The sequence below is a fragment of the Pogona vitticeps genome, chromosome 1, assembly GCF_051106095.1.
Source record: "Pogona vitticeps strain Pit_001003342236 chromosome 1, PviZW2.1, whole genome shotgun sequence".
Classification (NCBI taxonomy): domain Eukaryota; kingdom Metazoa; phylum Chordata; class Lepidosauria; order Squamata; family Agamidae; genus Pogona; species Pogona vitticeps.
The window spans coordinates 288364506-288376648 of record NC_135783.1 but is presented as its reverse complement, the minus strand read 5'-3'; the positions used below and the strand labels follow the sequence as shown (position 1 = coordinate 288376648).

Here is a 12143-nt window from a genome sequence, read left to right as displayed (position 1 = left end):
GTAAAGAAACACATATCATAACATTTTTTATCTTTCAGTACTGCTCCTCCAGTGTTGAATCATTCCAAGATTCCCCTGGGTTCTCACTGCAACATTCTTCCACAGTGACCTCAGCAAGGCTACAGGCATCTATGTACAACTGAACAGTAATTGTTATGGAAAAAGTTACTGCAGGTTATAAAGCACTTAGCAATTAAGCATGACTGCTATAGGATATGTGTATGCTATCCCAACAAACTAAGCACTGAGGATCAAACCCTCATATTGCAGAGGGACAAAGAAGCAGATAAGTTGAAAAAGAAATAGTGAAATAACAGATCAGAACTGCTTGAAGTGACATCTGAGCTCAGCACACCAATCCCATTGTTCACAACTAACAAACTGATTTTAAGAATATTCACTCTAACTGATATACTTTTTTCCATTATGCAATTTCTAAACAAACGAGAAGGAACAAATTTCCAGATAAAGTTTTATCTGGAACTAGCACAGTTTTTTAGAAGTGTCAGATATGGATGTTTAGCACTTAGCGATAACCCAGGTTCAAATATTTACTCAAGGATATAGCTCACCAGTCTAAACTACTTGTAGGAAAGACATACAGAAATGCACATTTTATTCATTAATGTGAGCAAGCTATCCATACTCAAACATGCTTAGTGATGCTTTGGAATACTTTTTTAAAAATACAAAGAGCTGTATTTACTGTGCTTGAGGCATGCATATATGTTTAATGAAGTTGAATTATTTCAAGCCTGTTTTGTCATCCAACATTCATTTAAACTATATTCATTAAATTCACATACCCTATTTGTCTTCATCATCTGAAAACTGGCATATATAATTATTATCATCCTGACTGTTTCATCTTTATCATCACTATTATTAATTCCATGACACCACTATTGGCCACTTTCAATAGTGAAATTCAGATCACAGGTAAGCGTATACGTACATGAGGGTTTGCCAACATTGTAAGTCTGGAATAAGTGTATGGAAGTTCACCATACCATGCTGTGAGTCTGGGTTCATCATAAGATAGATCTAGACAAAGAAAATACGTCATTCATGACTTCCAAACAGGGTGGATAAAAATCAATGATTTTAAAAATCTAATTGATTTAAATCATCAAGAAATCTGATTTTTTTAAAATTTAAACTGTGATTTGAATTGTAATTTAAATCAATTTGATTGAAATCAAATCCACCCTGCTTCCAAATAAAAAACACAATATTATAGAGCTGGACATGTGCATTCTAGTAAAGCCCCTTGGTATGAAATTTGTTCCCCTTCAGGATTTTCTAGACTACATGTGAATAATGACATCTTTCCTGCATTACAAAGAAACAGCACAACTGCCCCCTAATGGTCAGATCAAGCAGAATATAAATGCAGGTTATTACATACGACAAATCACAGCTGTGCCTAGATAAAATATTTAAATAGTTTGCTACATAAAGTCTACAAGCTCCATGCCAAGGTGCTTCCATGCAGCAGCAAGCAAATTTGGGACAAAAACAGTAGACAACAGAAACATTAAGGTCTTTTCTCTAGCCTCAGACTGTGTCATGAGATACAGCTACGAAAGACTATGGGAAATACAACCACCCTAATATTTTTAAAGGTATGCAGGAAGTGTTGTCAGAATTAGAGCTTGGGAACTCTAGAGCAGTGGTTTCCAACTTTAGGTCCCCAGAAATTCTTGGACTAAAACTCCCAGACGCCTTCACCACTAACTATGTTGGCCAGGATTTCTGGGAGCTGTAGTCCAAGAACATCTGGGGACCCACAGTTGGGAACCATTGCATTAGAGCAGTGGTCCCCAACCTTTTTGACACCAGGGACTGGTTTAGACCATTCTCCCAAGGACTGGGGCGGGCAGGGGGGGGACTTGTTATGCAGTAGGTTGTTGGAAGATAGCTTTAAATCGAGCTCATTACATGTAGGTGCCCTTTATTCATATTATCATTACACCTCCTGTCAGATCAGCAGCGGCATGACAACCTAACAGGAGCATGCTGACAGGAGGCGGAGCTTTGCTCGCCGCTCACCTCCTACTTGCCGCTCATCTGTCCCAGTGGCCCAGTCCTTCCAAGGCCATGGACCAGTACCAGTCCATGGCCCAGAGGTTGGGGACCCCTGCTCTAGAGGGAATAGACTTACCACAATAAGGCCCATAGTCAGGACTGGGAGGTGTATTTCTCCTGGTTCACTATGATGCCAGCACCTAGATATCAGAAAAGTTACTTATTGGGAACATAGGTCCCAAAATTAGTCATGCAGGGTGGGGGATTCTGAGTCACTTTAAAAAGCAATTTTCTCAACCTCTGCTAGTGTCTGCTCACATTCAGGCACCTAGATGGAAGCACTGCTGTAGCTGCTTATGTATGAGTAGGAGTTTGTGCTCTCCTAAGAAAACTGCAGTGGGCTGGAAACAGAGCTGTTGGTTTGTTCTAATCAGTTCCTGAGCACTGTTATCTTGTTTCTGACAACAGAAACAAGCAGACGTAGCCAGTGCGTTACTGTTCTGCCACTCCTCCTGAAAGCCTGCCCAAGAAATTGTGCAAGATGTAGGCTTGTCAATGCAACACTATCAAGCCCTGTAGCACCTGAGGCAAAACATAGGAGTCAGCGAGTCCTACTGGAGTATGCGAACACCAGTAGGTATGTATGCTGGCTGCTGACAGTGAGCCAGACTGGCATAACAAGAGTGAGGAGTTAAATGAGAACAATGATACAGTTACCTTGTCTGACGTGTGCTCTCTGCCTCCAGGGGATTTCATGGAAGAGCTGTTCAAACATCCAGTCTGCTTCATTTAAATCAATGAAGCCAGGAATCAAATGGATTCTAGAACACAACAAAAACTGATTCAACAAGACTATTGCAACACCTGTTCTCCAGACAAGACAATGTACAACTGCATTCTTGTACAGTGGTGCCTCACATAACGAGTGCACCGTTTAACGATGAATCCGCATAGCGATCTATTTTTTGGGATCGCTAATGCGATCGCATTGCGATGTTCTGAATGGGCAAACGCGATGTTCTGAATGGGCAAACGCGAAACGCTTACCAATCATCGCAATGCGATGTTTATAGAACAGCTGATCGGCGGTTCCAAAATGGCCGCCACAAGCATTTTCGCGCGCTGCCCTCGCTTACTGAGGCGGCGAAAATGGCGGCGCTATGGGGGATCTTCGCTGAACGGTGAGTTTGGGCCCCATAGGAACGCATTAAACGAAGTTTAATGCATTCCTATGGGGTTTTTAATTCCGTTTAGTGATGTTTCCGGATAGCGACGATTAATCCGGAATGGTACAGAAATGCCCATGAGTAGGATGCACAAAGTCATTAGTCCCTCCTCTACTAGCTCCCAAAAGGCCAGTAAACAATTCTGCAGGTTAGTTAACTTCTGGGATCATTTCTAATAACAACAACTCAATTTCAGTTTAAATCCAAATGGGCTGTCTAATTTTCTTGATACTTTAAAAATCTGAAGCTAAATAGACTGAGGAATCTTATGGTCATATTTCCAAAAGTCATAGTGTCCAGTGCTTTCTTGTAAGAACATGAACAAGCAAGTTCCAACATTACACAGAAAATTGCAATTTCCTTGCAGTATTAAAAATGACACACTAGCGCAACTGTAACTTTTAGCACAAATATTTCTGAACACAGCAAGTAACGTAAAACTGTTGGACCGCTCAGTGGTTTAGGTATCTGGCTGCAGAGCCAGAGGTTAGGAGTTATTCCCCACTGTGTCTCCTCGACAGGGCTGGACTTGATAATTAATAAGGTCCCCTCCAGCTCTGCAATTCGAAGATGATAATGATAATCTGAATATGTGTAACGGTGCTAAAACTAGCAGTTGCCTGCCTTTCAGGGTTTGTTTCTATTTCCGTACTTTTGAGTTTTTCAAATGAAGATTTATAGAGTTAAGTAGTTCTGAAGTCTTCCAACAATTTCTGTGTCTAGTTATTAAATTAACAGAAGTACTGCCATGTCAGATAGACCAAGTTTAGACTACTGAACAAAAGTTTTATATAATGGTGCCCGGCTTGACGATTACCCCATTAGCTGTCGAAATCGCTTTATGATTAGTATTTTGCAATCACTATAGCAACAATTCAATGGGTTTTTTTCGTTTGACAACGATCGGTTCCCTGCTTCGGGAACTGGTTTTTCGCTTCATGATGATAAAAAAAACAGCTGATTGTTGGGTTTTCAGAATGGCCTCCCGCTGTTTTCCGGACCTATTTCTGGAAGACAGCAATCAAAAATGGCTTCCCCTACGGAGGATCTTCGCTTTACGATGAGGTATTTCTCCCAATGGAATGCACTGAACGGTTTTCAATGCATTTCAATGGGTTTTTTTTACTTTCGCTTGATGACAATATCGCTTAACAGTGATTTTAACAGAATGGATTATCGTCGTCAAGCGGGGCACCACTGTATTGCAATAGTGCATCCCACAACATTCCAGCTGATCCAAGCCCTAAGAGAGAATCATACTGTATCATATTTCAACAATATATACATCCATTTTATTTGCTTACCGCGACACTCCTGAAGGTGATGTGCTGATCTCATAAACACCTTGTTTCCTATTGAGAAGGGAGGGACAAGATTTCAAACAACAGTAAAGGCACAGAGGAAGGAAAATATACCCAATGGGCTCAAATACAGAAATATGAGCTGCTATGCCTGTTGCCCAGTCAACGGAAGCCACTTTGCAACAGAGATGTTAAAATGAGCAACAGCTGATGTGGTCTTGGGTCTACAGCTGAGATATGGAATTCATACTTACTCTATCATTTTAGGCTGTGGGGCTTTGCGTATCACCTAGAAGAAAAATACCAAAGTTTTATACAGCAGGCATATCCAAGTATCTGAGACAACGAGGAATGTTTTGATGACTCATTAATTCTGAGGTACATCTTTCGTTTAAGGGACTGATCACATTTTAAAAAATCATTCTATGGGCTTAGGCACTGCATTGGGAGCTGTGGAGGGAGAATTCCTGCATACATTTTTTCAAGAAAGGCAAAACCAAATATTTTTACTTGGGGCCTATCCAGACTGGGATTCCATCTGACTTTCTCAGTCACAAGACTGCTATCTCCCAGATAAAAAAGACTAAACAAGAAGTAAGCATGCTAAAAAGAATATATGCTCTACTGCTGCTGGGCCAGAAAAGTGCACAACAGCTCTTAAAGGGGAAGGATGGTTTGATCTAAGTAGAAACACTTGCAGACATGGGCTCCCCCGATATAAACCATGCCATTACAATCCATATACCAAATCTATATGCCAGTGTAGATGCTCTCTTATACTGTTAGTTGCCATCTCTACTGAAAAATGAATTACCATATTTTACCGTGTATACGAGCCCCCAATGTATAAAATGACCCCCTAATTCTGACCCTTGATGGATACGGAAGAGCTGTTAATGGGCAACTGCTCCTCCACCTCCACCTCCAGCTGCTGCTATCTCCGCTGCCCGCCCGATTACTTCCTCCAGTGTGACTGCTGGGGCTCACCTCCAGCTCACGTTGCTGCCTTGTCCCCTGCCCTAAGGAGATCATGGGAGGAGGTGATCTGGCGGCGGCACCAGGAAGCGGCGCCCAAGCATGCGCAAGTGGTTGTTTGCCTCCGCCTCCTCTTGCCTCCACTACTAGAGGGGACAAGGCGGCGATGTGAGCTGAGCCAGTCAGTCCCAGTGGAGGTCGTGATCGGGTGGGCGAAGGCAGCAGCAAGAGGCGCCTGAGCGCATGTGAATGCTCTTTGACCTCCGCCTCCTGCTGCCTCATGGCCACCAGAGGGGACAAGCCATGAGCTCTGGAAGAGACTATTGGGCAGCAGCGGCGGCGGCAGCAAGAGGTGCGTGAGAGCACACACAACTGCTTCCTTCCGTTTATAAAACGTCACTCAACTTTTCCTCTAATTATTTTAGGAAAAAATGTCGTTTTATACACAGACATTTTATATGGTATCTATCACTCTATTTACTGTATTTTTCCACTTATAAGATGACCCAATGTATAAGACGACCCCCTTTCCTAACCCCCAAATTTGAACATTTGCACGATCGCACCCCTTTGATCCTGAAGCCCTTTCATGGCTACTTCAGGATCAAAGGGGTGCGAGTGTGCTACCCTTTCATGGTTGCTTTACCCTGTGGCTTCGCAAAAGGCAGGGAAAGCGGCTGCCTTCCGTGTATAAAATGACTCTCAATTTTTTTGTCTAATTATTTAAGTAAAAAGTGTCATTTTATACATGGAAAAATACAGTAATTTCAGCCACATTTATATATTTTTAAATCTAACCCACAGCTCTGCTAGGCAACATACAAATGATCCAAATAAGGTAAATATTTAAGCTAATCAGTAGCCAGTGCTGGGTTTTACCCATATAGCCAACCAAAACAATACACACATTAGATGTCAATAACAGAAACTATTCAATGTCATCTTTTTTACCACTGCTTCAGAAAAAATCTGACAGACATCTACCCTATTTTTCGGTGTATGAGACGATCCAAAGTATAAGACGAACCCCCCTTTTTAACCCCAAATTTAAAAAAGCAGAGATCAAATGGCTCCCTTTTTGCTAAGCCTTGGCAAAAGGCAAGGAAAGGGGATGTCAAAGTGGCTGCCGCTTTTCCTCGCCTTTTGAGAAGGTTAGCAAAAGCATGCCTTTTGCTAACCTCCGTGCCTTCTCAAAAGGCGAGGGTGCACTGGGTTTAGCAAAAAAGGATGGAGAACCATTGCTCCCTTTTTGCTAACCTCCGTGCCTTCTCAAAAGGCAAGGGGCGTGGGCTTTAGCAAAAAAGGAAGAGCAGTTGCTCCCTTTCCTTTGCTAATGAGGCAGGAAGAGGCACCCCAGTGTGCGCCTCCTGCTGCCTCCACCACGGGAGGGGACAAGGCAGCGGTGATCTGGCAGGGGGAGGCAGCAGCCGGAGGTGCCGGAGCACGTGTGAATGCTCTTTCACCTATGCCTCCTGCTGTCAAGGCCCCTGGAGAGGACAAGGAAGAGACTGAGCTGAGCCCCTCAGTATCACTGGAGGTGGTGATCGGGCGGGCGGGCGGGAGGCAGGCATCAAGAGGTGCCGGAGTGCATGGAAATGCTTCTTTGCCTCTGCCTCCTGCTGCTGATGCTGCGTCAGCCACGGAGCAGACAAGCCATGAGCTCTGAAAGAGGCAATTGGGCGACAGCGATGGCAGCAAGAGGTGCCCGAGCATGCATGCGTGACTGCTTCCTTCCGTTTATAAGACAAACCTTAAATTTTCCTCTAATTATTTTAGGAAAAAGTGTCATACACGGTAAAATACGATAAATAATGGCTGTTACTATGAAAACTTACCTTTCATTTTTAATTATGAATGTAACCTACACATTATTTGCAATAACTAATAGTCAGAAATTAATCTGATTTGAGATAAATCTTTTTAAAAGGTATATGCAAGAAGTAGTTGTTATACATTTATAATCTGCTTTAGAAACTGTTGCAGATTAATAACAGATTATACATGTTTGTGTCTGCATGTGTGTGCAATATGTACAACATGAGAACAAGATGGTTTACTATTTACCTGTTCTGGTGCTTTAAAAACAAAGTGCTTTTTGGATGAAAGCTGTTCCCCTCTTCCTGCCCGTGACTGTGGAGAGCTTGGAAAGACTTGGTTCTTAGCATTGGAAGCCCCAGAAGCTAAGGTAAAAAGGAGAAGGAGGAGCTAAAAATTTAATATAAACTATGGGAAAAATATGAACAATGTATCTTTACCATTATTCAGTACTGGTATATCCAGCACTATGAGCACACTCCTACACCAGATAACTATAAACAGTTTATCTCTCATAGTTTCTCTGCAAAAAAACCCCAAAACCTAGCAACTGTAATTTTAAGAGCATATATGCTACAACCTAGTACATATCCCTTGGCAGGGAACATGTATGGGAACTAAGAAATGTTTTTTAACATTTCCAATACTACCTTCTGTGTCAATATGTATTTGCAAAGATCTACCTATGAAAGGAAAGGTCCTTTCCTAAGATGAAGTTATAACATAAAACACAAACTAGCATCCTGCTAATTTGCTGTGTTTCATGGGTGGTTCCTCTTCTCCTGCTGCTTGAGTAGAATCCACCAGATCCTACACAAGTAGAAAGCTATTTTCTGCCAATGAAACCATCTCTAGATCCTGTTTAAGTTCAAAGTCAGAATGTTCTGCTTGTTACACCCTGCATTTGTAAAGAAAATCCTAAGGTTACAAATTAATTTTTTACTGATGTATATATACTTTGCATTTAGAAATGTGGCCCTTTACAAGATCAGTTAATAAAAAGAACAGAAGTTCAACTATGTAGCCTGAGTGATTAAAATACTAGTGAAATCTAAACTCAGGCTTCTAATTAACGATTTCAGATTATTATTACAAAGAAGTACATAAACTTAGCTACATAGCAATCTAGGAATAGTAAAATTCATATGTTAACACTTTTCTGTGATGTCCTTTCGTCTTAATTTAAACAACATAAGCATATGCTATTGGGCTGCCCCATTTAAAAATATTTATAGTACTATCAAGAAGTTTACAAATACAGTGGTGCCTCGCTTAGCGACGTTAATCCCTGCAGGAAAAAATGTTGCTAAGCGATTTCATCGCTAAACGGATTTAAAAAGCCCATAGAAACACATTAAAACGCCATTAATGCATTCCTATGGGCTTCAAAACTAACCTTAAGCGAAAATCCTCCATAGGGGTGGCCATTTTCGGTGCCTCTAAAGCGAGGCAACACAGCGGGCGGCCATTTTGAAACCGCCGATCAGCTGGCCAAAAATGGGGGCTTTGCGATGATCGCTTCCCCGTGATCATTGCAAAGCGAATTTTCCCCATAGGGACCATTGCTAAGCGATCGCTTTTGCGATCGCTTAAACCCCGTCGCTAAGCGATTTCGTCCAGCTGCACAGGGATATATGTATTAGTATACAAACACCCCCATCTTTAGTCAGTATTCTGCTGCATAGCTTTACCTGTACAAGAGTGATTTCATGGGCCATAACAGATTGCTGTTAATTAAAGATTTCCATTTTCTAATCCAGGGCACATATGACTTTGTATTATTATGTGTGAGTTGTATAGACCCCAAATGCAAAAAAAGAGCTGTCATGGCCACTAACGTCATTCTCACTGCACAGGGAAAGCTATGCAAATAGATTCTAGCCAATATGTCCTACTAAAGTAAGAAATAAAGGAAAACTGCTTCATATCAAATCAAGCCAGCAGTGCCAACACTAAGTGGCAGAAGGTATCAAGGTAGTTTCCTGGAACTACCTTATAATGTCAACCTTCTGCAGGCAACATTTATGGAATATTATTGAACTACTGTATGGCTTTTCCAAGATCAAGGCCAAGATTACTACATGGGGATATGAAAGCAGGACAACAAAGATATCTGACAGAAATTAATTGGTTGTTGTGGGTTTTTCGGGCTCTTTGGCCATGTTCTGAAGGTTGTTCTTCCTAACGTTTCGCCAGTCTCTGTGGCTGGCACCTTCAGAGGCCACAGAGACTGGCGAAACGTTAGGAAGAACAACCTTCAGAGCACGGCCAAAGAGCCTGAAAAACCCACAACAACCATTAGATCCCGGCCGTGAAAGCCTTCACGAATACAAGAAATTAATTTATTCATTCAAAATGTGATGTTGGAGGTGAATTTTGTAGATACCATGGATCGCCAGAAAGACAAGTGGGTTTCTAGATAAAATCAATCCTGAATTCTCACCAGAAACTAAACTAAGGCTACCATACTCAGGATATATAATGAGATGACAATATTCACTGGAACAGACAATAATGCTGGGAAATATGGATAGCAATAGGAAAAAAAAGTGATTTAACATATGAGTTGACTCAATAAAGGAATTTAGTTGTTTGTTTCTAAGATCTGATTATGACTACTAATGCTAGTATCTTTCAGAAGTCATTAATTAACAGGGTTGCTTTAAGTTGAGAATAATCTAAAAACATATACACCCTCCCCCCATATGAGGTTTCTGATTAAGTATGCATAAAATTGCACTGAATATGTCTTTTACTGGATTGTTTTGCTTAATGAAATATTTCAGTAAAGCTACGTTTTAGCTCTATGGAAAAAATCATGTACTTACACATTATACAAAACTAATAAGATAAACATTTAATGCAAAAAAAATTTTTAAATCAGCAAAAATGTTAAATCAAACCTTCCTCTGTGTAGGCCAACCAAAAGTTTTCTGATTCAAAATGTAACAGAAAACTCCAATACTGACTGGAATATCCAACAAAGCATTTCTAGAAACACAATTTCAAAAATCTTTTTCTTTCACTGGAACATCTAGACAGATACCTATTTAGCAAAATCCCACGTATGCACAAAGAAAAATGTAGCATAACATACAGGAGATTCCTATTGCATAAATCCATCCTACACTTACAGATGCTCTATTTATTTTTAGTCATAAGCCAAGCAAATCTAGCATCATATTCTGAGCTGTTGTTGCAGTTTTCATTTCTGTCATACACTGGGAAAAATATCTAACAATTAAGCATAGGCTGCAAACAGGTGTGAAGAGCAACAAAATCCCTCCCACTCTCTCTTCTCCTCCTGTATGCTATGAGATATGATACCTCACAGAAGGGGCAATGTAACCTGGACAGTATAGATGTTGATACCAGTGTAAAAAATTACAGTCAGAAGAATTTTTCTTAAGACATTGAGATTCCAACCTATAATAGATGAAATTCAAGGCGATTTCCTTTCCACTATGTATATTACAATAAAAACAGACTCTTACTTGCACAAGAGGAAGCTCTGCTGTTAAGTGAACTGGCCCAGCCACCCTGAACTCTGGCTCGTTTTCTTTTATCGTCCATTTTTTTGTCTCACTATCTTCCAGTCCTCCTGCAAATAATTTCCAGTTTCTTCTGCTTCAAAATACAAGACAAATACAATTAAACATTGCAGACATTCATGTTGCAGTGAGTTGAATCCAATCGCTGCTAAACTTGACTACAACAGACACATTGGGATCATCTAACATAACTACAGTATTATTAACATCAAATCCCATTCAGTGTTTTTTTTCCTAGCTGGGACTAACAGCTGCATCTAGCTCACTGTCCCTAGCTTCTAAAGAGGCACAAGATAGCAGTTAACAGCGCAGTCTACAAACTGCAAATTCCCTGTTAAAAGTGTGAACTCAAACTGCAAGCCTATCTTCATTCAGACCCCAATGACCTCTTCTGAGCAATCATGACTGGATCCTACTATGAAATGAAAATTAACCAACCCACTTCACTCTCAGCGACAGGATACGAACATTTTATCTGCAACGCTATGGGAGTGACCAACAAAGACGCAGCTCCCCAGAGCCAAGCTCTCTAAAAGGGGCCACATAATCAAGGCTGCAAATCCTATGCCCAGTTGATCAGGAGGCAATCCCAAGAACATCAGAATGATTTATTTCCATATCCTCTAAACGCCCAGTGTGGTGGCGGGCTAGGACTCTGGAGACCAGGTGTCAAGGGCCCCCTCGGCCATGCAAAATTCACCGGATGAGAGTGCAACTGGTAAAAACACTCCTTAAATATTTCACTCACCTTGGAAGCCCTATTACGGTCACGATAACTCGGTTCCGACTTGAGGGCAGATCGCTTACTAAAAAAAACAGGAGCAGCACTTTCACTGCAGGGCTGAAGAGGGGGAAGGCACTGAAACACAGCCGGCTTCTCCCTTAGGCGGAGGAAAGGAAAGCGACCACCTCCGCCAGTCTTGCCCACAGCTCCCTCCCACCCTCTTATTCCTTTCTTTAACAGCCCCCCCCCTCGTTTACAACTTCCGAGTGAACTCCAAGGAAGGGGTTTATTTGCCCACCCACCGCCCCTGAGCCTCTCGAAACTGCTCCGGCTCGGCCTCCCGTTGCTCTCCGCCCCTTTCCTCGTCTCTCTCTCTCTCTGTCTGAGAAAAGCCAGGCCGCTCACCAGGCCCAAAACACACAGCCGGGCCTTCCAAACGGAGACGACGAACGAAGGCGAGCCGCCTCTCCGCTGCGCGCGCACCTTGAGACACACACCCCTTCCCGCTCTCAGGACGAATCAG

General features: G+C 41.8%; 1 protein-coding gene across 5 annotated transcripts in view; it reads right to left on the bottom strand.

Annotated features, from left to right (window-relative positions):
- ALKBH3 (alkB homolog 3, alpha-ketoglutarate dependent dioxygenase) overlaps nt 1-12143 on the bottom strand; it is a 27975-nt gene extending 15832 nt beyond the window's left edge. Inside the window, exons 1-8 of one of the 5 annotated variants that reach the window (XM_020798271.3) lie at nt 12026-12143; nt 11645-11702; nt 10840-10972; nt 7595-7710; nt 4810-4844; nt 4559-4606; nt 2746-2849; nt 956-1044 (exon numbers count right to left, since the gene is read on the bottom strand). In XM_020798271.3, coding sequence (XP_020653930.3) covers nt 956-1044; nt 2746-2849; nt 4559-4606; nt 4810-4844; nt 7595-7710; nt 10840-10918 — 471 coding nt within the window. In that variant the 5' untranslated portion in view covers nt 10919-10972; nt 11645-11702; nt 12026-12143. Of the gene's footprint in view, nt 1-955; nt 1045-2745; nt 2850-4558; nt 4607-4809; nt 4845-7594; nt 7711-10839; nt 10973-11644; nt 11803-11922 lie in introns of those variants that run through there. The other 4 variants (XM_020798278.3, XM_072985965.2, XM_072985966.2 and 1 more) reach the window with 4 other exon arrangements.